The 25,691-nt window shown below is 38.8% G+C and overlaps 1 protein-coding gene across 1 annotated transcript; it reads right to left on the bottom strand.

Annotated features, from left to right (window-relative positions):
- Positions 1-740: 740 nt before the first annotated feature.
- Positions 741-20,674, bottom strand: si:ch211-11n16.2 (zinc finger FYVE domain-containing protein 1). Its single transcript, XM_038273176.1, has 12 exons — positions 20,453-20,674; positions 19,545-19,826; positions 15,612-15,834; positions 12,219-12,436; positions 11,952-12,058; positions 9,422-9,530; positions 9,242-9,339; positions 9,039-9,156; positions 8,761-8,931; positions 4,401-4,593; positions 3,391-3,489; positions 741-1,952 (listed from the first exon to the last, which is right to left on the bottom strand). Exons 1-12 carry the CDS (start codon positions 20,567-20,569, stop codon positions 1,720-1,722), a joined length of 1,968 nt encoding a protein of 655 aa, XP_038129104.1. The 5' UTR covers positions 20,570-20,674; the 3' UTR covers positions 741-1,719.
- Positions 20,675-25,691: the final 5,017 nt, after the last annotated feature.

Below are 25,691 nucleotides of genomic sequence, written 5' to 3'. Positions count from 1 at the left end.
CTACAAGCATGCTTAGTGTGAGGGATTGCATTCGAGTCAATGAGTCGATGCAATCAACTGGAACAACAGAGCTCTGAAAAAGTACAATAGACACAAGTTACATCATTGTACTGAAAGGAAGAAGCTTTCATTATAAAACCCAAAACATATAAATGTTTGCATGTGTGACACAGAATACAAGGGATGAAATTAAGTATTTGTTGTTAAACTGCCTGAACTGGGTTGTGCCTTTACGTTCTGTCACGCGAAGGATTGTAAGAATCCATATTGTTCCTATAGTTTTTCATTGTGTGCAATACATGCACACTTGCACCTTAATCCTTATTTATTTTGAAATACTATATATAGTTTATTCTTCTTAATGCACCTTTTTTCTCCTTGTTTGCACCTTCTTCTTTAATTACTATGCCAATATGTGACAAGTGAATTTCTCCGCTGTGAGATCAATAAAGCTCATCTAATCTAATCTAAATTGAATAATTTTCTGCATAGAAACCATACCGTCTCTAAACATCCGCACTGAATAAGAGCTAAAACAATAAACCAAATTGAACTGAGGTAACTTGATGGTGTTATTGGCTGCAAGGTTAAAATTCCTCACCATCATCAAAGGCTCACTAACCGTCTCACACCTTAATGTGTTGAATTTTGCAGCCTTTTTACATTTTACAGGACAGTAAAAGTATTAAAAGAAAAAAAAAACAGTCCATCTATGTAATAGAAAAACAAAGAGTCATACGAAGAACGATTTTCATATCTTTATTTGGTCAGTTGCTATTTAAAAATTCTATTGCCAGAATTGAATAAAAATGATTTCCTTTCACACAGAAAAACTAAAGAACAACAAATGACACAGAAAAGCCTTCAGTTTCAAATCCAACTATGATGTATATCTTATGTTTATATGTGACTTGATGAGATAGTTTGCCTGGTTTAGTGTAGCTGCATTAGCTTTCTTAGAGGTATATCTACTCTGCATCTCATGGCTGTTTAACCCACTGGAATGTCTGAATATGTTGAGATTTTAATTGATCACATCTCTTTCATACGGATGCAACTTAAAAAAAAGTTTGATGACGATCAAGGCCTTGAGTTGAAGTGAATTCCATGATTTAAACACAAACGATATGTTTGACTGAGTAGTAAGATACCCATGAAGGCACACGCTGCTGCAGACCAAGCTCTTTACCACACGAACACCTCCAAGCTTAAACACACGAAGCCTCTGCTATCTAAGAGTTTGTGCGAATAAAATTGCAGAGACCAGGATGCTTTTTAAGGCTTGGGGAATTTAAAAGTTCCCTTATTAATTTTGGCTAGTTAATAATTCCAGATGAGGATGAGCAGCCCGCTGCAGGAAGGGTTAAAGCGATCATCTAAAGTGCCGTAAAGAATTTAAGTTCTTTGATGAGAACTTTTTTAAAAAGTGTCCAGTAAGAGGAAATAAACGTCCAACTTGCTTTTTTAATCCACTCAGTCTAAGACCTGCTATAGAAATGATCTTTACGTCTCATTACTGACCCAGAACCAGTTTGTGAAATAAAGGCATGTACAGCTAACGCTCCTCTTAGTGATCGTTTGGAGCCTCTTCTTTAGTGTCCATTAAACAAAGCTAGTTCCGGTTGAGCCTCTTAGAGCTGTCGGGTCGATCTCTCTGGGTTTTCAGCAGTGTTGGGATTCACAGTGCTGACCGGGACCATCGGAGGAAGACTGTGACGTTCACAGAGCGTCGGTGCGGGCGAAGCAGCTGTCGCACACCCTGACCGGGTGGTCCCAGCCTCTGGAAGGCACGGGTTTGATGTGAGCAGAGCAGGGGCCGCACACCCCCTGCCCACAGGCCCTGCAGTGGTGCTTAGACATGGCTGGAGGGAAGGTCTTCTGGCACTCATGGCACTGGGTGATGTTTTGGTCCGGGACCCAGTAGTCAGGCCGAGCCACGTCCTTAACAAAAGCTGGGCAGACATAGAGGAAAAAAAAATTCTACTTTTTATTTATGTCGATTAGATAAAAAAACAAATCCTAATCTGATGTGGGAAAAAAGAAAAATGTGTTCATTTATAAATGAAAAAAGTCCAAATGTGAACTTTTTATGTATAAATGGGAAAACACTGTATTGAAAACAGATCGTTTCAGACTCCCTCCATCTAGTCTGGTTCAGATCGAGCTCCTTATTGTTCACCTTTTCCTTCCTTTCTGTCACATCACAGGGTTCCTACAGCATAAGGAAAGTTAAATTCAAGACTTTTTAATGCCACTTGAAATAAAAATGTAAGACCAAATTCACAAGAAACACAAGAAAAACCTGCTTGCGACAACTTAAAAAAAAGGTTTATTTTAACATAAACCACTGCACTAATGTTTCAGATTTTGAAAAACTTCCCATACAGGAAGAAAGCTAAAAACACACAAATGACAGATATATTTTAACAATTATTTAACTGAATTCACAAGCTTTGTTTTAGGAACAAAACAAATCAGTTTTAAAGCCACAACATAACCAGTGCTAAGTCTTTTTTGCAGCTATTTTTCTTTGTATGGTTTTCTTAGTATGTTTGATTTGGTGATAAGTGGAGGCGTTGCAGAAACAAGGGTGGAACTAAACTGAGAAATACCGACTGTTTCTCTGTAACTCGATTTTGATGCTTTGTGTTTCCTGCTTCGCATGTGCGACTCCACTGCCTTAATTCCCATCGTTCTGAGCTTGAATCGCTTCTTGCACAAAATACACTGAGCCTCATGTATGTTCCCTGGTTTTAGCCATGGAGAAAACTCACTCAACTTGCTCATATTTTCCAGACAAGAAGTTAATGGCGCATCTCCCAAATGTCCCGGCCACAACAACGCTTTATTGGTTCCGTTATCGGGACGGAACCAATAATGGCGAGCCATTATTTTTTTTAAATAAAAAAAAATTTGTCAATTTTAATGTTTTATTTAGATTATAAAAATACATCGTAATAAAAATAATCCTATTTATGATTTTTTTTAAATTAAGACCTACGAAAGACTGATTTAAGACATTTTAATACCAATTAAGGCCTTAGTTTTATTTTGAAGAATTCAATGACTTTTAAGACTTTTTAAGGACCCGCGGGAACCCTGCATTAAATCCTAGTAAAAATCCTGTTTGCAATTGTGATGTGACAAAAAGCCAGAAGGTTTAAAGTGTGTGAATCCTTCAACACAGCAGGATTCATTTTACAGTTGTTTTGTTCTTACTGACACTGACATGGCTCTGGAGGAATAACCTGCTTTGCACATATGTTCTTTCAGTTTAGAAAATAAAATTGTACGTTTTGTTGTCATCCTAAGTATTTTCCTGTTTTGTGCATCTTCTTAGTTTCCAAACCTGCTCGGATATGACATCATGTTTAACAGGGAGGAACTCACATCGTGGGTAGTCCAAAGCTGTGGTGACCATATCCACTGTAGTCTGGGCGACCTCCGTCACCCTGCGAGCTATCAGACCTCCAGGCTCCACTTTGGACACTAACAAAAAGCACAAACATATTCCAAGAGTGAACAACGGCGCCATCATCAGGTAACCCGTGTCAGTTCAGCTCCAGCAGGGGTTGACGTTAAGGTAATTCAGTATTTTTTAAGTTTCCAGGTTCCTGGTGTGTATATGCATGCGTCAGATAATGAACTCAAGCCTACATTACCGTGTTAACATGCTTTTCAATCCTTCCTGCACATTCTTTTCAAACTAAACTTTGCTTTAAACTGTTGTGTGCTTGGAAAATGTTTAGTGAATGGATGAGGATGGGTGGTGGGTAAAGAGGATCTCCGATGCTAAGTGGGTGGAGGGTAAAACAGGTGGTGGGTGTGTTACTGTAATTACATTTTTTTGCCTTGTTGATGTTTTTTAGCCTGCCAAGTCGAAAAAAATGTCTGATTCATGCCAATTCGGGGACAAAAATCACGTGGCTTTTTCAAATAACGCGCCTTTTTTCAAATCACAACAACGCTTTTGGGTCGTTTTCTTCTAATGTAGGTGATTTTTGAGTGATGATGCGAATAAAATGATACAGAAACACAGGTACAATAGTGCTTTCTAGCTTGTTTGTCGTTTTGGTAAATACGTCAAAATTACCGCTAGGTGGACAAAAATCAGGCCATCTGGCGGAAAATCACCGGGCTTTTTCAAATCATGCGAGAATGTGTACAAAACAACAAAAATGGTGCCGGCAACGCTTCTGGGTCGTTTTCATTGAATGTCGGTGATTTTAAAGTAATTTTGAGTGATAAATAATTTTTTTTTTGCAATCACTGCACTTGCCCGGGAGGCAAATGCAATGAAACTCCCAACAATATAAACTACTTGCCCTGGGAGATCGGGCGATGGTTAACATCGAGCCCTGTCCAGTAATGGACTGGCTGACAGGCTGCATGGCTCTTACCCTGGCTGTTGCTGTCAGGGGGGCCTCCCTGACGGAAGCAGTTCTTACAAACTCGGACCGGGCTGCTGCCCCAGCCCCTCTCCGGCACCGGCATCCTCTGGCTGGAGCAGGGATGACAGAAACCTTCGCCGCACGACCGACAGTGATGCTTCCTCTCCGCCTCCTCAAACTCTTTATGACATTCATGGCAGGCCTGAGGGAGGTAGGAGGGAGGGTAGATATAAACTAAATGCAATGATATTATATTAGATATCAGTACAGAAGCTTTGGAAGCAAAAGAATGACGTATTAATAACACTTTATTAGCATCAGTTGGCACAGAGTTTGCATTTTCCCATTGATAGGTTAAAGGTGCAGTATGTCCAAAATTTGTTTAAAATGAATTGAAATGATCTTAAACTAACTAACTAAATAAAAATTGGCTGCTTTTTTTTAACACTAAAATAAAGAGAGGTCCCGCCATCTTTGTTCCATCTATGATGCACAGGAGAAGGTTAATGAACGCTCCTCTATGAGTCTGAAAGGATTCTCCGATGACACAAATTTACTCGACCATGACTTGCACCAAGTACGCACTACATTAAGGATCCCCAGACTTCTCAGCATGTGAACCAAAAATTAACAGCAACCCAAAAAAATTACATACAACTATCTCACTATATGGTTATATACAATTATAGAATAATTATATTTTTGAATAGATTTAATATACTCAATTAAACGCTTAAAATTATTACTTAATGGGACATTTCATTGTTTATTGTACATTTTCTACTTTAATGGTATATTAATTGCATTTAAAGTAATATAAATAAAATTATATCTACTTATTTAATGGTACATTTATTTATTATTTATGGGACATTTACATTTATGTGTTTTATGATATATTTTGGTCCTTCACATACAAAAAAAAAAAGAAAAAGAAAACCATGTTGCGATCCCCCCGGGGAGCCCGACCCCCACTTTAGGAACCTGTGCACTACATCCATCTACTTAGTTAGATGGATGATAAAACCCATAAAATCTACTTATAAATGTTTATATCATTTTAAATAAGACTAAATGTTAAACTGTCAAATAGTGAAACACAGAGTTTTAAGCCTTTTAGACAACAGCTGATTTTTTTTTTATGTTTCCATTTAGCTCTAATAGTTTGAATCAATTAACGGTTTAAATACTGAATGAACTTCAAGGCTGCACTTTTAAAAAGATGAAATTGTCCAGAGAGCTGTTCCAAATGAAATTTCTTTTTGTTTTACACTTGTGTAAACAAAATGACAAATAAAATCTGTCTAAGTGTAAGTCTAACTACACAGGTTTTGTTTAGTGAAAGCTGGGAGTCCTTTCTGTCCTGCTTTGGTTTCACTTTTTTTGCCCTACAAATCAGTGCATTCCTCATTCCGCATAAAAACACCCTGCATTTGTTCAGAGCTGTATTCATTCAGTTCATGCGTGTATGGAACCCACCAGATATTTTCACTACCAGTACATGTACTTTTCCACCCCTCATTGTCATCTCATCAGTTAACACATGGAGCAGGATATTGAGGTTATGAGGCTCACTGTTGCAGAACAGCAGCAGTCCTCCGGTCTCCATGACAACCTTTACATGATATCTACCCCCAAACTATTTGGGAATTATGCCAGAAAAAGGCTTTTCTGTCCCGTTATTAAACATTAACTTCACTGGGAATTTAACAGGAACTGATGAGACTCAGCATCTCAAATTGCAAACTCAGCAGGAGGAGGTGGAAAATCCCCTCATGCTAAATGTTAAAGTGTAACTCACCCCAGAATCTACCGTTTTTGTTTTTTATGTGAATTAAACTGGATCTATGAGGTTCCACTTTAAAGGTATAGAGGACGATCTTTTATTTCCGGGTGGATCATTTAAATAAGTGGTCCTTCTTATTGCCAATCATTCTGGTGATATGTTTACGTAAGGCCGTCCTACGTGCTCGTCCAATTAGCTATCTTTTTCTGCGCAGGTGCGCTTTCAGGTATATATCTGTAGTGAGCTACGGTTTCAGACAGTCATTGAAGCTCAACTTTCTCACTGCGGTTCTTTGAAAATGGCCGAGGGTCGTAAGAGAAAAATTGCCTCAGAAAAGCCTCAGAGGAAGATATATCCCAGAATCCTTTGCGCTAAGAGCTCTGCTCGCAAAGGAGAGCTCTCTAAATTGAATAAGCTAACTATAAAGTCCCCACTCTATATAGTGATTAATGGATTTAAGGGTTAGGGTGGACGTTCGGACACAGTAAGCTTGTATGAGCTATTAGAACAGCAACTTTTAAATAGAGCGTGCACGAGGGGAAATGGGATTGTGCATGCTCTTTTTTTTTTTTTTTTTAAGCGGAGAGAGCAGGTCTTTTAAGAAATTAGAGAAAATCCTCCACGATACCTTTAATGTGAGATTTTTAAATCTGCAAATATTTTTCTCAAAACCATCTTAGCTAAAATTTCACTGCAACATTCATTCAGCTGCCTAAGGCGGAACTGTGGTTGAATTTTGCCATTAGTTCAAATGGTACATGCTGGTATTTGCCTGCCCCATGGCTGAGGGTGTTTGTCACCATAATCCTGCATTTCTGTATGAATCCAACTTGCAATAAACGTAAACCTTTTTTGTGTCCAATCCATTAGAATATTCTGACCTGTGGTGTTTAGCGCTCATTGAGAGCGAATGCCACGCCCACATCTGAACAGATACGGTACCGATAGCAGGTACCTGGGAACTACTCAACATTTATGGGTTTTTATGTGGCAGGGGTTGACGTTAAGGATTTTTACCACTTGCCCAAAGGGCAAGTGACTTTCACATTTCATTTGCCCAGAATACTTGCCCAGTATATTGGTTGATAAATATAGTTTCTAATACTATTTTTTGTATATATATCTCAATGAAACATGTTTGTTTTTTAAATGTTTTTTGTAATTCAGTATTTTTTAAGTTTCCAGGTTCCTGGTGTGTATATGCATGCGTCAGATAATGAACTCAAGCCTACATTACCGTGTTAACATGCTTTTCAGTCCTTCCTGCACATTCTTTTCAAACTAAACTTTGCTTTAAACTGTTGTGTGCTTGGAAATTGTAATGTTAAAAATCTAAAAAAAAATTGATTAAAAAAAACTTAAGATAAATCATAAGACAAAATCAATGTCACAAATGAATAACTTTTATTTTAGAGTCACTGTATGTTTATACAAGATAATACTATTAATATAATGTGACTTTTCTAGAGAATCATAGTTATTTTATACAGGGTTTCCACAGTCTGATATCATTTCAGATTTCCCTGACTTTTAACTGACTCAGGATTAGTTTTCCTTGACAAAATAAATGCAGCCGTTTGTTGTTTTGGTAACTACATCTAAATTACCACTAGGTGGACAAATATCACGCCATCTGGCGGAAAAATCACCCGGCTTTTTCAAATCACGCGAGATTGTGTACAAATCAACAAAAATGGCGCCGGCAACGCTTCTGGGTCGTTTTCATCGAATGTTGGTGATTTTAAAGTCATTTTGAGTGATAATTTTTTTTCTTGCAATTATTGCACTTGCCCCGCGGGCAAATGCAATGAAATTTGTACTCTCCCAACAATAAAAACTACTTGCCCCAGGAGATCGGGCGATGGTTAACATCGAGCCCTGTGTGGTATCAAATTATTAATGGCATCATCTTAAAAATGAGGCTCACCAACCAGGAGCATATGATGATGCAGCTGCCTTACTTGTATCATCCTTTCCGCTCCTGTTTCAAACCTTCCTTCGCCTGCAGCTGATTGATGAGTCGCTAACGGATACAGGTGTGCTAATGGTGTCGCATACCAGAAAGCTTTCGATAAACCCTGCGCTTAACCAGGTCCCTCCTGGAATTAGAGGTCGCTGTGGCCATGACATCACAAATGCTGCAGTGAGCTTAACTTGCATCGCATTTTTGAAAAGCGGACTCATACTTCCTAGAGGTTTCTATCACCCATGCTTGTGAGGTTGACTGCACCAGCAGCCACTGATGTCATCGCGCACTATTGTGTGCAAAGCTACGATCACGTGAGGCATGAAAATAGCCCAGGTTTCCACTCCCTCAGAGTCACAATCCTACATTTAGGGAACAAAATGCAGGATTTTATGTGAACAGAATTGCAGAAGGGATTCATTAGGCATTTATAAAAGTACAGAGTTCTTCACCCATCCCTTACTTAGCCCCGCCCCTCAGGGTCTCTTATCACCGACCACTTTGGGGACATTTTTCAAAATCTAGGGGTAGGGTTATGTTTTTTACATCAGAGCAATTTACGCTTTTAACAGGTATAGGACCTGTTCTGGATCTCTGCTTCAGTTCTCAGTACTCACAGTGATCTCTGCGTTGGGTTTCCAGTATGGAGGAGCCACCTGGTCAGTGAGCCAGGCTGTGACTGCTTTGGTCGGGCCGGTCCCATACTCAGACACTGACTGGATCACGTAGTTCATCCCGTCCAGAACCCTCTGAGCGGCGTTCTGGTGGCTGGTCAGAAAGGTCTCAGACTGAAACAGGACACAGGAATCTAATGTTAGGAATCTCTAACATCTGCAACATCTGAAACCTGTTGAAATGTTTTAATTCTTAGTGTCAAATTAAATCATCGTCTCACATCCTCCCAGACGTGTTTGACCTCGGACCGCACCACGCCGCTCTCAGGGTCCTGGTTGCCCACCCAGTACTGCCTGCTCCTGTAGATAACGCCACAGCTGGCGCACTCCAACACATATCTAAACCAGGAGGAGGTGATCAGGAAGAAATAAGCAGAACAGTGATACAAATAAAAGACTGGGAGGCAGACTGTGAGCTGCTCACCCTGACCAGGCGTATTTGGCCAGCCCGAACCACGGGTTGTCAGAGGAAGCCGAGGTTTTGGGCACGACGATCACCTCTTTGCCTCCTTCATAGCACCGCTGGAGATTTAATGACGTTAAACAGATGAGGAGCGAACTAAGAGGGACCCATAACAGTAACGCTGCGATGCTGCTGACTTACTTTACAGATGAGGACCTTGTTGTTGTACTGATGTGCAAACTGACAGAGTCCATCCGCCATGTGGGGGACCCGGTCTCTTAGATGATTCATGCCGTTCTTACAGCGGATGCTAAAACAACAAGAAACAGGTCTAGAGTTAATTATGAGGGCATATCTGTTAAAATTGTTATTTTTATCGGATTGGTGAAATAATATGGTTTGATACCAGGATTTAAAAATAAAAATAAATAAAACTTTCTGCAACGGGAACCTGAAGCTGCTTAGATCTACCTGGTTAAAATAAAAACTAATTTCTGAATTTATTTAAAGTCTGAGTCAACCTTCCACGTCTGAAAGCTTCTACACTGCAAAAAATAAGTAATGAATTCTAGAAATAAGAGCGTTTGTCTTTGATTTGATCAGGTAGCCTCTAAACCAGGCCTATTATTTTTATATTTGCCAGAAATTAGGCTGATAAACAATAGTATTAGCAACTGTATCGGACCCTAAGTGTTCACTGTAGCTGTCAGGTTTCATGTTTTTTTTCTTTACATCTCAAGCATGATTTTATTGGCTTGACACTCCTCAGTCACCAGGCTTTTATGTTCCACTAAGGAAATGATAAGCAGAGGAGGTGAGTGGAGACTGACGCACCAAAGTGTCACCTTTTTTATCACCCAGATTCATTAGTAGAAAGAGATAGGGACACAAGGGAAAAAAAAAAAAAAGGAAGAGTCAATAATTTACATTTCTCTTGTGATTAATTTTAATGATGCAATTAATTAATTTATTACTTTTTTTATGACAGGCCTACTAAAATTAATTTATACTCAATAATAATTTTAGTTCACATTTTAAATGAAGAAATCTTTTTCGATTTGCAGAGCATTTACTTGCCTCTCAAATCAACTGCAAATACAGTTACAACTTTTTTCTTCCACTTTTTTGAACGCAGTCACCGAAAGGTTTGAGCAAAAACTTGACAGCTTAAGTTCACCTTGTAGAAAGTGGCTTTGATTCTAGGTTATTATTAAGAGGGATCAGATTACAGGGTTCCTACAGCATAAGGCAAGTCAAATTCAAGACTTTTTAATGCCACTTGAAATAAAAATTTAAGACCAAATTCACAAGAAACACAAGAAAAAAACGCTTGCGAAAACTTTACCCAAAAGGTTTATTTTAACATAAACCACTGCACTAATGTTTAAAATTTTGGAAAGCTTCCCATACAGGAAGAAAGCTAAAAACACACAAATGACAGATATATTTTAACAATTATTTAACTGAATTCACAAACTTTTTTTTAGCAGGGAACAAAACAAATCAGTTTTTAAGCCACAACATAACCAGTGCTAAGTCTTTTTTGCAGCTATTTTTCTTTGTATCGTTTTCTTAGTATGTTTGATTTGGTGAACTCATGTATGTTCCCTGGTTTTAGCCATGGAGAAAACTCTTGGCTGGAGACAATTTTGGTTACATTTACACTTGCTCATATTTTCCAGACAAAAAGTAAACGGTGCATCTCCCAAATGTCCCGGCCGCAACAACGCTTTTATTGGTTCCGCTATCGGGACGGAACCAATAATGGCGAGCCGTTATTTTTTATTAAAAAAATAAATAAAAAATTGTCAATTTTAACGTTTTATATAGATTACAAAAGTAAATTGTAATAAAAATAATCCTATTTATGATGTTTTAAAAAATAAGACCTACAAAAGACTGATTTAAGACATTTTAATACCAATTAAGGCCTTAGTTCTATTTTGAAGAATTCAATGCCTTTTAAGACGTTTTAAGGACCCGCGGGAACCCTGGATTAAATGAAAACACAAAAATCTGCGTTTTAGCCAGATTTAATGATGTCATTAGCGTTGGTGCTTTCGTTAATGCTTCGTAATGAAAGGCTACAACCAGTTATCATGTTGTTTCTATTAAGAAATCGTCCAAAACAGAAATTCTTACATGATTTAAAACTGTAAGGGAATAGATCCGAACAGCCCAAGAACATCTCGCAATAAGCTAAGGTATAACCACCGGTGTGGAGCTTGCTGGTGATGGAGCGTTGTGGATTTTAAATGTAGGCCTGCTGTTGAAAACGACAGCAACAAACCACTTATCTCTAAGGGAAACATCAAAGACAGGCTAACTGTATGCGTAAGAAGCAGGGCTGGACTTCAGAGAACTAGAGGAAGATTTATTTCCTCAGTGAAGGCCTCTGAACCGTTTTGGGCACCTGGGCAAACAGAGTGTCTGCAGTGGAGGTGAACACCATCAGTCCTTTATGTTGTCAAAAAAGGAGCATCCTGGAAGTGTTGATGTGAGGGGTCCCCTCTTCTCTAAAAGAGTGACTCCCTCACTGTTTAAAAAGGAAAAAAAAGCCGAAACTCATAAAGAATTGGATCTAAATGCCTAAAAGCAGCAGCAGAATTTTTTAAAGCATTATGGAGAAGATATCCAGGAGTTAAAAATGAGAGAAGAGAGAGATTCGGGGAACCAAAACCTTCAGATGTGTCTGATATCACGTCTACCGCAGACTGCTGCCCCAACTTACTTGCAGCTGAGGCACACAGAGGAGCAGGTGAAGTACTCGTCTGGAAAGAAGGAGTACAGCGTCATCTTATCGTCGGACAGCTCCCCGCAGAAACGCTCGCTCAGAGCCTGAGGATCACACAGAGGGGAAAGCTCAGAGTAAGGAGGAGGCGCGGAAATTAAAACAGGATGCAAGCTAAACAGGAGGGTGAGGGGGGCGACCCAGAGGACTAATAACAACCTACAGGACATTCCTGTTGAACTGTTAGCTCTGGCTAAAACCATTTACCTCCAGAGCATGAAACACTATCCCCGGCTGGCGGGGGGAGCGTGTGTGAGTGTTGTTCACTTGCTGCGTGACGGCATCCAGCAGCTTGTTGTAATCTGTCGGGGGGGTGATGGTCTGAGTGCCGACATACTGGACAGAGCTGAAGGCTTCGGTCCCCAGACCAAGGTCATGGAACCGCTTCTGGAGGAGGGTGTCAGCATAACCGGGCCCTTTAGAATCTACACCAGGAAAGAACAAAGATGAGCTTGGGGGGTAAAAATCGTCTCAAGAAAGCTGTTTGGTATTTAGTGAATAACTACTGACAAAAAGAAAAGGAATAAATCAAAAAATTTGATTTTTGCTCTTAATCACACCAACATACAGTAGTAGAGTTTAGGTCGGAAACAACTAATCGGATTAATCAGTTATTGAAATAATCGTCAACTAATTTATTAATCAATTAATCATTAACTGGAGTATAAAGACTCTAAAATATGCCTTTAGCTGAGCAGCAATTTTAACAAGACAGTAAAAAAAAAAAAAATGTTTGCATTTAAGATAAAGAAAACATTTTTTTTGCCAAAATGCTCTATCCAGAACTCCTAAAGTGAAAAGTTAGTTTCACCTGTTTTAATTTCATAACTCTTTCAAAACTCTTCTTTAAAAGAATCTTCGCCTGATTCTTAATTGATTAATCAAAAAAAAAAAAATATATATATATCAATTTGCAACCCTAGTAGAGATTAGGGTTGTCACGATACTAAACTTTTCAACTTGATACCGATACTAAGGAAAATATTCGATACTCGATACCATTTTCGATAAAAGGATAAAAACAAAGACTCCAAAATTCAATATTTTCATTAATGAATAAAATACAATAAATAAATACAATAAACAACAAGAACAATATTTTGAGGTTGTTTGCTGTGCACAATATTAAGCAAGCTTGATAAAAAACGTATTAAAATTAAGTGTTCCTTCCTTGCCTATGCTTTGCAGACATAACAATGACACTAGCCAAACCGGTTAAGAAACAAAAATAATTCTCAGCAGCTGCACCTCTTACAAAAAAAAGTCTGAAACTAAAAAGTGCACAGAATTATTCAATCACACGGTGTTCTGAAAGTGCATTTTACTCTATTCTGCATATATCAGCCAGTCAATACAACGGTTCATCTCTACTAGGGTTGTCAAAAGTATCGATACTCAACAAAGTATCGATGCTGAAACGTTGTATCCGGATACAATACTCGTTTTTAAAATCATCGATACAGTGCTACTACTAGTGGCACCTAAACCGTCATTCATTTAAAGTGCAGAATAGAGGAAAATGCACTTTCTGAATACTGTGTGATTGAATAATTCTGTGCTCTTTTCAGTTTCAAACTTTTTTTTTTGTAAGAGGTGCAGCTGCTGAGAATTATTTTTGTTTCTTAACCGGTTTGGCTAGTGTCATTGCTATGTGTGCAAAGCATAGCCAAGGAAGGAACACTTAATTTTATGTTTTTTATCAAGCTTGCTTAATATTGTGCACAGCAAACAACCTCAAAATATTGTTCTTATTGTTTACTGTATTTATTTATTGTATTTTATTTATTAATGAAAATATTTCTATAGAAGTTTGGATTCTTTGTTTTTATCCTTTCATCGAAAATGGTATCGAGTATAGAATATGTTCCTTAGTATCGGTATCGAGTTGAAAAGTATTGTGACAACCCTAGTCCAAACACACAGAACCCAGATAACCAGTAGTTTATATTGATAATTGAATCAATATTCACATCTTTAAACAAAAAGCATCATCAAATCTATTCCAACCATTGAGAGACTGAATGATCCTAAAATCAGGAGTTACTGTTTATCACAGGCTGCAATAGTTGTACATTCCTGATAGAGCTGGGCGATATGGCGATATATATCGTGAGGACGATAGAAATATGTCTATCGTGACCTTTCTCCTCTATTTTTTCTATCGTGATAAACTTTTTTATTATTATTATTACTGCTAATATACATTTTAATATAATTTGTTAATATAACATTTTGCGTTTTTGCTATGCAAACTCTAAGTGTATATAACGAAAAAAAAAGAGAATAAAAAGATAATGTGTAGAGAACGTGGTTTTGCGACACTACACCTCTTTACGTCACGCGGCTTTGCACCATACGTTTGCGACATTACTGACGGAGAGAGCCCGCGAAATTTCTTTCTGGCTTGAAAAAAAATGAATGATGGACACCCAAGAAGATGTTACCACAGCAGCGGTTACAGAGTCCGAAACGGTTGCCAGGTCACAGACACAACAAACACCACTTTTGCCCAAAAGGGGAGGCAGCTTGGTTGTTTGGTTATATTTCGGATTTCAGCCATCTGATAAAGAACAAACGCAGCCGATATGTAAACTGTGCAGCAAAGCCGTTCCAGCGGCTGATGCAAATACTTCCGGCCTCTTTTACCACCTGAAGAAAAATCATGAACAAGAACACGGGAAACTACAACCACTCCGGTCAAAACAAACAAGGGATGAAAATACAGGAAGCACTGGAAAGAAATTCTCACAGCCGAAGCTTAAGGAAGCATTCGTCCAAGGATCACAATATGAGAAGACGTCTCAGCGACACAAGCAGATCACAGGTGCTAATTTCACGCTATATCTGTAAAGGCATGGCCCCCGTTTACATAGTCGAGAAAGACAGCTTGCGGGACCTCGTCCGTACACTCGATCCCAGATATGTGATGCCTAGTCGAAAACATTTCAGTAAAGTGGAGCTGCCTGGCTTATATGCTAGTTGTCGAGCTGAAGTGGAGAGAGAGGTACGCAGTGGTGCGACGCATTATGCGTTGACTACGGACATGTGGATGAGTAGAGCAACACAGCCTTATATGAGTCTCACCATCCATTTCATCAAGGACTGGACCCTCCGCGCTCGGTGTCTACAGACCGTGTACTTTCCTGAGGACCACACCGGAGTGATGCTCGCCCAAGGTATGAGCCTGACATTGCTATGCACTTTTGTGCGTTCGCTAGTTTTACTATCATTAGCCAAGATTCTATACTGTTCACTGTCATGGCCGCAAATTGCATAACTGGTGTTCTTGGTTTGGGGTTGGGATTCTCATATTAGGAAACAAGATGATGGGTAAAAATAGGCGATGAAAGATTTTTTTCAACCCTGTCCATCTGACGGACTATGAAAACATAAAATGCAACATCAGTTGTGGTATATCGTGATATATATCGTTATCGTGATATAAAATAATCCATATCGTGATATAGTTTTTTTTCCATATCGCCCAGCCCTAATTCCTGATATATACCATAAGACTCCCTCATTATCCTTCTAATTTACAACAGATGCTCATAAAAAAAAACAAATTAAACAAGACATATAATATTTTGTTTTCTGTACCATGGCCCAGAAGCTGAGTGTGTGTAGTCTCTTGAAATACGATGACCGCAGGCCCAAGAGAGGACAGGGGCACGTCCAAGCCACACCGTTTGGACAGGGCCCTCAGCTCTGAGGTGAAGTGCTTCAGGTAGGCCCTCGATGCGCTGCTCAGGAACTGGAACATGTCATTGTGGAGACGTTCTGCCCGCGTGCGATAGACAACTATATCAGACACGGCCAAAATCTGCCGAAAACAAGAGAACGTTTTACGCTGGCTGAATGAAAGCACAGATGTAGAAACAGGAAGAGATGCCTTCACTGCAACCCAGGACTCAGAACAGATAAATAAAGAACAGTAATAAACTGGGATATGACATTTTCTTTAATATAGACAAAATAAATAAATGCATCTGCCGATTTGGCAATATAACTGCAGGCTAAAAAAGCAAAAAGACCCTCAAATATATAAAAAGATATATAACTAGAAAAGCACCCATATAGGTATTTACACCTATAGCTAAAACTCACACATGATCTGGATCATTACCAAATTTAAATGAATTGTTCCTCATCATGAGGCGCACCTCTGGTAAAAGTTTCTTTAAAGCTACAGTGTGTAATAATTACAGGCATATAAAGTCAGAAATTTAATATATTATACATAACTATGTTATTTATCATCACCTATGAGCTCAGCCTTTTAACCATAATATTTGCGTTGCCTTAGAATTCGTTATTTATAATTACATAGGAGCGGGTCTCGCAGCCATGGAGGCTGACATCTTTGCGCTACGGCAAGCGCAGAGGCAACAAACTAGCGATTGCGAGATCTCCCATGACGCTCGAAAATAACTACGGCAAGTTGAGAGAGATGAACTGAGACGGTACTGAACAGTAGATGGCAGTATTATGCTTGAGAAGCGTTTAGTCTGCCTGAAACCAAAGAAGAAGAAGAAGCAGGTATACTGCGCCTCAGTAACAAGAAAGGTAAACAAGGCGGCAGGCGTGAGTGACTTTGCAAACTGTTTGGCACTGTGTGGCCAAACATCAGACGAATGGAGGATCACGCCTACTCTGTATCACAACGAAAAGCGGCGGACACCGAACCCCCGTCATCTAAGAAGCGGAAACACGACGAGAATAAACGCAAGCGTGACAAGAAACGACAAAAAACACGGATCAACATTGGCACGGCATTTACACGATGGAAGTCACTGATGGAGGAAAAAGGTTTTCAAAGTGACGCTCAAGTTGCCAGTTTTCTGTTGGACAGGTAATTAATCCTACACACACAATTGTCTAATATCACTGCAGTTTTTGGAGTACAGGATGCTCAGACCTGTCTAAAACAATAACATGCTGCGTGATGATGCTGTTACTCTCCAATATACTTATTCAGCAACGTCCCTGACGTTTCACAGGTAATGATTCAGTAATTTTCTGTAAAATGATTTTCTGGATATATACCTCGGTTACTTCTCTCCGGCTCCTTTGGAGATCTTCAAGCCTTTCCTCCTCTGCTCTCACCCCGCTGGCTCCCCTCTCTCGCCTGGCCCTAGCTGCACGCTCACCCCGGCCTCTCTGCCCTCTTCCTTTCCCTCTTCCTCGCGTTGTAACCCCCGTGCCACAAACATGACTTGGACTCTGTAAACGGGGAATATATATTCTTCCAGCGAACACAATCTCGCTGTTAAACTAATGACTACAATTACTTCGTCTGTTTATATCACCATGCAAAGCAGCTCACCAAAACGTCACAACGACGTAGAAAAAATAACGGGTATATTTATTATCTTAAGTCTACATGAAATCTATACCCTACACAGACTAATGAAATACTATCTGTAAAATTATCTATGTAAACAAACCTCATCACTTGAGAAGGTAGGTGATGCGGACGTCGTGGAAGACATTTTGTCCCGTAACGCTCGCCGTACTGTTGGGGGGGAGAAGCGGTGGGGGGGAGACGTTCATGTTGCTGCAGTCTGCAGTCTGAACGTTAGATGTCGCTGAAAATTACACACTGTAGCTTTAAAATACTTTCACAAGTTCAACACCCCAATTTCCTGTTTTGTTTTTTTTATTTGTTCTTCACCTTAAGTATAAAACCTCTAGATTTTTTTAAAATCTGATGCTGAAGCTGTCAATAGCACTGATCCCTATTTGTTCACTGGATTGCTGATAGGCCTTTGGTAGTAAACGTTGCTGTAAAATCACCAGCTGCCATATTGGTACTCCCTAGTTAGACCACTGATCTGTTTTTATTCATAGAGATCAATAAGTTAGACCAGTTAGAATGTAAACAAAACGTGTGTTACAGCATCAAACAATGATGATTTTCTCTTTACGGGTGGGGTGGGGGCTTAAGACTTTTTAAATAAAGATAAAGTAATCGCTGACACACACTTGCTGTTTTATAGTATCAGTTGATTTCTATTATTTAGGGTAAAACAATAGGCACATCAGATTGCATATATTCAGTATGAAGTCTATAAATCATGTAATATAACATATTATACAAATTCATCACAACAAAGTTAGTGCGTTAAGGGAGCATAATAACACTGTACTTAGATATTAAAAATATTACACATGAGCACAAACACACACACTGTATCTGATTATGTGCAAAAAGTGCTAAATTGATGCTGTACATGTAATATACATGTATTGATTACATTGTTATGGTAATCCATTATTACATATAATTTAAAAATATAACATCAAGACTACGTTATAAGTAGATATCTGTTAATGCTATAGTATTTTTATATTTCCAAATTGTATTTTTATGGCACGAGAGTAGGGAGTACCAAGATGGCTGCAAGTGACTTCAGTTTATTTGGCCAATCGGCTATCCAGTGAATAAATAGAGATCAGTGGTCAATAGTCACTGCTGCCACCCTCTGGTTTAGGGGGGGAACTGGTTGTTCCGTTAAATAATGTTAAAGAATCCTTAAAAAAATTCCCACATCCAGATCATGATCCGAAGCACAAACACAATTTAATGGATTGTTCTTAGGACTGAGCTGCACTTTTGGTAAAAATTATTTCAAAATCTTTAAAAACTTTTCAAGTTATCCTCTACACATATGGAAAGACGGATTACCATGTAATCACAGCATCCATCTGAGCATGGACTGGTATGATATTCTAATGGCATGGTAATGTTTAACAAAAGTATCAAAGGGTCAGGGTATTATTATTGTCTAAATTGCATTATTTCAAAATGTCTGGGCAAAAAAAGGGAGAAAAAAATTAAATGCTAAATTATGGACTGGTCCTCAGGATAATCTCTAAAATCAAAGTTAACTTTGTTGGTGGAAGCTGTTTTTAGAACTGCTGATCTACACTAAAGTTACATTACTTTCAACAAACCCCTTTACTAGATGGAAACTGTTTTTATTAATTAATTGTAACAGACAATTGAAAAGTTTGTCTGCAACTTCACAATGCAATTGGTTGACTTGGATTTTAAATTTTGGGTGTCAGAGTATGAGTGGTTCAACATATATATATGCTGCCTTTTAAAAATCACATAAAATCCACCCTAATAGATTAGATTTTCTAAAAATATGATAACAAAATGTGACAAGGTTCACAGGTATGATCAACTTTAAATAGAACTGTAGCTGCGCCTTTCGAAAAAACTAAAAAACTGTGAAGACTTTGTAATTTTAGGCTAGTAACACCCAGCAATTATCATATTAGTGATGATGCATGTCACAGATAGAGTACGTTAGCCAATCGGAGCAACTCGTCTGATGCACTGCTGGGCTAATGCAAATAAACTCTAGTCTGACTGATGGTTACAGTTAAAACCTTAACATAGGTAATGACTGGATACCTCCAATCAGTGGGTAGCAGAGTCAATCAATAAAGCCATTGAATATCTTTAACAGAAACGGATCAGTTTGCTGATGTAAACAGTCCCCAGGAAACCTCCAAACTCACCTTTAAAAGGAGGCGCATTCTCTGGTTTTGATTGGCCGCAGCTCCCAACAGACCCTCAGTATCCAGAGCGATCAGGTTCAGAGAGGGATCGTATGCGGCCCACACCCCTACCGTGCAGGAGCTGGGGGACTTGGAGGTGTAGAACACGCTCTCACCCCCAAACAGGATGTGGTTGAGCGTGTGGGACTTGCCATCGCCAGTGTTGCCAAAGATGGAGAGCACCTTGACCCCAGGGACGTCTGCACAGCCGAGCCTCTCCACAAACTCAGCCTCGTTTTGCACCTGGAACAAGAAGAGAGATCTGATTAAAGAGAAAGCTCTGTCTGCACAGTTTGCTATGGGATCCCTGGCTCCAGAGATTACCTCATTAGACTGAGCCTGGATGAGTGAAGCAGGATCATTAACACATAATAAGAAACCAGTTTGTCCAGCAGCTATATTTATCAGCAATGCGCTGCTGAGCTTTACCGCTTTTAGACCAGTTAAGAAAGCGCCTATCTGCTGCACTTTGATCAAATGTAAACACAAGGTGAGGCTGCCTCTCTTTGGGTCACATGGGTATGACTCACTGGGTACTTTCCCTAATAATATGTCAATATGCTGCTCTGCCTCTTACATTTGCTCTTTGAACCCCATTTTAAACCAGGCTGGAATCTTATTTACACTTTACATATCAATAACGGCAAACTTAAAGCTTTTGCGTTTGTAAACAAATGGCTGAAAAGAGCGACGCGTTGAAATTAGCTACCATAAATCAATGTTGAATATTTAACGTTAGAAAAATGATATAATATAAAGATATAGAATACATTTAAAAGCATTCATTTAGCGAATTATATCAGTAGAGGAGGTGCTAGCACCGCTTTAGCCAAACAGCTAGCAGTTAGCCTTAGCTAGGCTAACTTTACCTGCAGGTTTTCTTGTTCGTCCACCAGCAGGAAGCTCCGGGCCCCGTCGCCTAACTGCTCTGGCTTCATGGGGCCAATCGATAGACTCTCCATTTCTTTCATCAGTATATCTGACATCGTCCTTTAAACGTTCAAAACATATCGGAGACGCTTGTGAGCAAAATGAAAGTTCAGCATGACTGTCAATCACAACAAGAGCCACAGGGATGGAGATGCTGTGTAGGGTATGGCAAGTTATTTTATCATATTATGAAGATGCTTGATAAAGTGGAATGTCACCGCGCTATTTGTTGAGAGTTAAAGTTTTATCCTCTCAGGGCAAAATCTGTCTAAGTAATTATGCAAAATTTAAAACGTGCAAAAAGAAGATGTATCGGATTAAACGATAAAAGTCCCGTTTTATTTTATACTATAATAACTTGCCAAATTTGGCTGGACTTGAGGAACCATTTTTTTATGACGCGTCGAGCGTCATTGATGCATCTGTTCACGGTGCGTGAGCACCATCGTTTGGTCAAACGCGGAATTACACGCAACGTCGAAATTATATTCGAACCAAGCAAAAATAGTGATGCTTAAAAAAAAAAAAAATCCATAAATAAGAAAAGGATCAGCATGTTTACTCCTACCTGAAATCTATATTTAAAGATGCACTAATTAACTCTGCAAACTGTGTAAAGTTGAAGTCCACATCTTTGCTACACAAACTTAATAATTTCCATTTCTTAATAGCTACAATTACAGCAACTTTGTAAAAATCAAAGTTCCCATTTCACTGTCAGTGTGTTTCACCAGAACAGTGCTGCCATGTTAGAGTTGGTTTGCTAATGTTCATGAAATATTTGTTAGCTCAGATCTATAAATATCACATGTCACTGAACGGCTTCAGAGAGGCGCCACTGCTGCTAACATGACAGAGAGAGAAAACCTAACATCAGTGCTTAATCTCAGATGTCAGAGGGCTCTGTAAGAATTTCCACAATTTGCTTTCTTTCTCATTATCAGATTATTAGTTTTTTTAGAAAAATAAAGCAGAAATATGTGTCATATGCAGAAGAAACCGGATGAAGTGACAAAGAGCTTGGAGAGGGTTTTGCTTGGGGCGAATCCAGTGCAGACACTTGTCTGAAAGAATCAATTACAGACCCAGGCCTGAGCCATAGCCACTGATTAGTTAATAATTTAGGATGCTCCTTTCCAGGCTTCGTAGATAATGAAATAACACATGATCAGTCTACACGTCATCGCTTAATGTACAGCAAGCCAGCCGCATTTATTGGCATTGCTGGTAAAGAGACAGGAAATGTTTCTTTCAATGCAGCAACTTAATTTCAATCGTAATCCAGTCGGCAATAAAATTTTTAGGAGGTGATGACCTAGTGGTTAAGCTTGTGCTCTGAGAAGGTTACAAGTAACCGGGTTAATCCCCACAGCCTCCAATCTGGGTTCCTGGCCCTTAATCCCACACTGCTCCCTGGGCGATGCACAATGGCAGTCCACTGCTCCAAAAGGGGATGGGTCAAATGCAGAATTTCTCCAGAGTGAGATAAAAAAAAGTTCAATTATTATGATTATTATTATTTTTGATGGATTTAGCAGTGGAATATTGTTAGTATTGCCCTTTGAAGTTCAAGTCACTTATATATATTTTTCGTTTATTTCGACTAAATTGTTCAGCATCTACTAAATAGTTAACCTTCATTTACTGATATCTTGGAACATCAGTATGAGATGACACAAAGGTGATTTGTTTTAGTTTTAATTCTGTCCATTAGAGGAATCTATTTATTTTGCCAACATACACAGCTTAACATTTGTCCATCGTTCACTCATAACTGGTCTGAAGGGATGCCAGAAAAAAAAAAAAAAAGTCCTAGAATCATTAATACAAACATTTGACATTTTCTAAACTTTAAAAACATTTTACCTGGAATGGTGTGCTTATGTCAGATGTGTGGTTCTGGGCATTTATGGTTCTCCCGGTTGGGTCTGATATGAAACAAAAGGATGAATAACGTGAAAGATCATATATATTTAATGTCTATAACACTTTTTTTCTTCATTGACTTTTCAGACCCCTCTGGTGACATTTTTAAAACAACTAGCCACATATCTAATGACTTTTTTGTTGTTGTTGTAAAATTTAACAATGTAAATATATATGTAAACGTAATACCTGACATAATGTCTTTTTTGAAATTGTTTTAATCAAACTACAGCCTCATACACTGTGTATTTAGCGAAACTTTAGGTTTTTAAGTTGAATTTTAAAGCTTAATGAAATTGATTTATGTCATTTGATTTGAGTAAAACACTGAATAATTATTTAAATCATTTTAAAGAGTCCCTTTTTAGTTTTAAACACATTCAGTGTTTTTAGTCACGTCTTGCAGATGTTGATATTGCTCTCAAGCTGGATCAAAAAGAATGACCAAATATTCAAATTAGGCAATAACATCCTATGGGGACTTTTAGGACTTTAAGGACAGGCGATAGCAATCTTTCCTGCATAAACTGTGGTCTTGATTAGTTGCCCCCTTCTGTTTTCTGCTCAGAAAGGGGAAATATCTCATCATGAATGCCAGAGAATTCCTCCCTTTTAATTGGTTAGGAAAGTGGAGTCAGAAAGGGTGAGTGGGGGGGGGCGCCCTGGGTGCTGCTTTTGTGAGAACCACCACTGTCATGAACATAAATGATAAAAAAAAACACACATTATTTCTCAATAAGAGAATAATTTTGCTCCTGAAAAATATTAAAAGGATAGTTTTTTTTCTAATTTTCCCTAGTGTTAGATCACAGACCTAACGACCCCCGTTCCAAAGGGGTGGACCCCTTCATCTGTTCCAATTTGCATGTTTTCAAAACAAAAAACAAGACTTTCTTGGGCTACAGTATAAAACCTCAAACTCAACACTATTCCTGACATTTTGAATTGAAAAAGCTTCCTGGATGGGAAGTGAAACATCCTCAAACTTGGAAACAAGGATTGTTTTGAATTTCTTTTCTTTTTTTCTTTTTTTGGAACGACTATGCAGGGGCGTAGCCATATGGGGGCCAGGGGTGGCCATGGCCACCCTTGGCCAATCATTGGCCACCCCTACCATTTTTTCCCCCTCTAATACAGATGGTGGTAGCAGTAATACTCTCAAGTGGAATATCCAAAACATTTTAATTTATGGTGGTTAAATATAATAAAATAAAAAATGATAAGTACAGAATTCATGCTCTTTTCAGAGCTAGATTTTGTGTTATATGGGGTAAAGAGAAAAATATGTGTCTCTGCAATCATCTGAGACTCTTTAGTGAAATCATAGATAAATAACAATTTTAATAAAAACTTATAAAAATAATCAATGTATGTAAATATTAGTGCCTGTAAATATGAATTTTATGCAGAATGTTTATTGATATAAGTAGGTAACTAATGAAAATGGGAAAATATATGCCCCAGAACTCAAAACTGAAAGAGTCTTATCTACTATACCTTTTATCTAGAAATTACGGCTGTTTAAATATATGAGTATATTTGTTAGCAAAGGCTGTAGGAAAATATAGTTAATCTTTATGTAGAAAATATGGATGTTCTGCTTGTTCATTTTCCTGTTGAAACAGTGTAGATTGTCCCTGAGGTACTGGTGCCGATCCGCTTTCGGCCACCCCTCAGTGTACATTGGTTATTGTCTGGCCACCCTTATTAAAATATTTCTGGCTACGCCTCTGCGACTATGACCTTGATGACAAAGAACCTTCACCAGCATCATAGGCCTACTACTGAAATAAATTAAGATCACATATTAGAATATTTCACACATTTTTACCAGGAGTTCCCATCAATGTGTCTATAATATCTTTTGTTTGTAATGTTCCTGTAACAGTACTTTCTGAGAGAATCTTACAGGTAGGTTATTACCTTCATTTGCATATATATTCATCCATCCATTATCTGACACACTTTATCGCAAGTGGGGTAGCGAGGGGTGCTGGTGCCTATCTCCAGCTGTCTATGGTTGCAGTGTATTCTCATTATCAGATCGTACGAAATCGTACGAAAAGTTATGCACCGTAATTTCGTACGTTTTTTTCGTGTTATTTCATCGTATTTTTACGTCTTGCCTCGAGACAAGATATCCTTGCTCATCTTACATCTTCAATAACATAGAATTTAACATACAATTAACCCTAACCCTAAGATACAAAACAGCAAGCAACCTAGTGAGAGACATGAAGAAGTAATTATTGCACTGTTTTTCTCAGTTGTACGTCCGTCAGCGGATCTGCTTTTTTCGTCTGTCTGGCTGAGCATGCGCACTGATTTGTTTTTTCGAGGAAAAACGTCCAAAACGTACGAAATACTGTGCATAACTTTTCGTAGGATTTCATACGAACTGATAATGAGAATATGTTGATGGGTGAGAGGTCACCAGTCCATTGCAGGGCAACACAGAGACAAACAGGACAAACAACCAGTTAAACAACTGTTAGGTTAATTGGCTTCTCTAAGGAGAATTAAGAGAAGCCAATTAACCTAACAGTCATGTTTTTACACTGTGGGAGGAAGCCGGAGTACCCGGAGAGAACCCACACATGCTCAGGGAGAACATGCAAACTCCATGCAGAAAGATATATATTGAAATCTCTTTAATGACTTTTCAAAAGCTTAGTGTGATCAAATTATCTAACTGATCCACAGATTAGACAGTTTTAGATTCATATGAAGCAAAACTCCATACGGTTTTAATTGGGGTGGGGGATGTCTTCCCCTGTGCAGGTCCGAGGCGGGCCTGTTTGTCCACTAACACCGCTACCCCCCCTGGTATTTGTAGTGCACTCAGCTTCGCCATATGACAAGCAGACATGCGCAAAAAACTACACTTCCCCGAAGCTGTCACTGAGCGCTCCAGCTTCCCATTGGCTGGCTGGCTGCAGCCGCAGCCCCAGAGAATGAATGAAATTGAAATAGCTGCTACATTACATGTACAATACCGGGCTCTGCGGTGTTGCATTCTATCATACTATACCAAAATGGCCACAGCGGTGCAGAACCCCCTCAAAACGTAAGTAACCAAGATCTTCTGGGCTTTTGCGCCTTTTTGTGTGTGTTTGTGCATGCTGTCAGCGCAACCTCAGCGCTTTAGAGAAAAAAAATAAATATAAATCACAGATGATTCTCAGCATGATCATCAGCGCGTCTAGATACATACAATGCAAACAGCAGAGACTGAGATCATCTCAGGGCATG

Source organism: Cyprinodon tularosa, unplaced genomic scaffold (genome assembly GCF_016077235.1).
Source record: "Cyprinodon tularosa strain WSP-4 unplaced genomic scaffold, ASM1607723v1 ctg86, whole genome shotgun sequence".
NCBI lineage: Eukaryota > Metazoa > Chordata > Actinopteri > Cyprinodontiformes > Cyprinodontidae > Cyprinodon > Cyprinodon tularosa.
The sequence above is the reverse complement of the archived record's forward strand: the minus strand, read 5'-3'. Positions and strand labels throughout refer to the sequence as shown.

Bases quoted from the DNA above. Each gene is read 5' to 3' on its own strand.
- si:ch211-11n16.2 (XM_038273176.1), bottom strand. From the start codon at position 20,569: ATGTCAGATATACTGATGAAAGAAATGGAGAGTCTATCGATTGGCCCC. The intron at 9,531-11,951 runs GTAAGTTGGGGC...TTGTTGTTTTAG, and splicing joins TCTGTGTGCCTCAGCTGCAA to CATCCGCTGTAAGAACGGCA. The intron at 4,594-8,760 runs GTGAGTACTGAG...TACCTCCCTCAG, and splicing joins AACCCAACGCAGAGATCACT to GCCTGCCATGAATGTCATAA.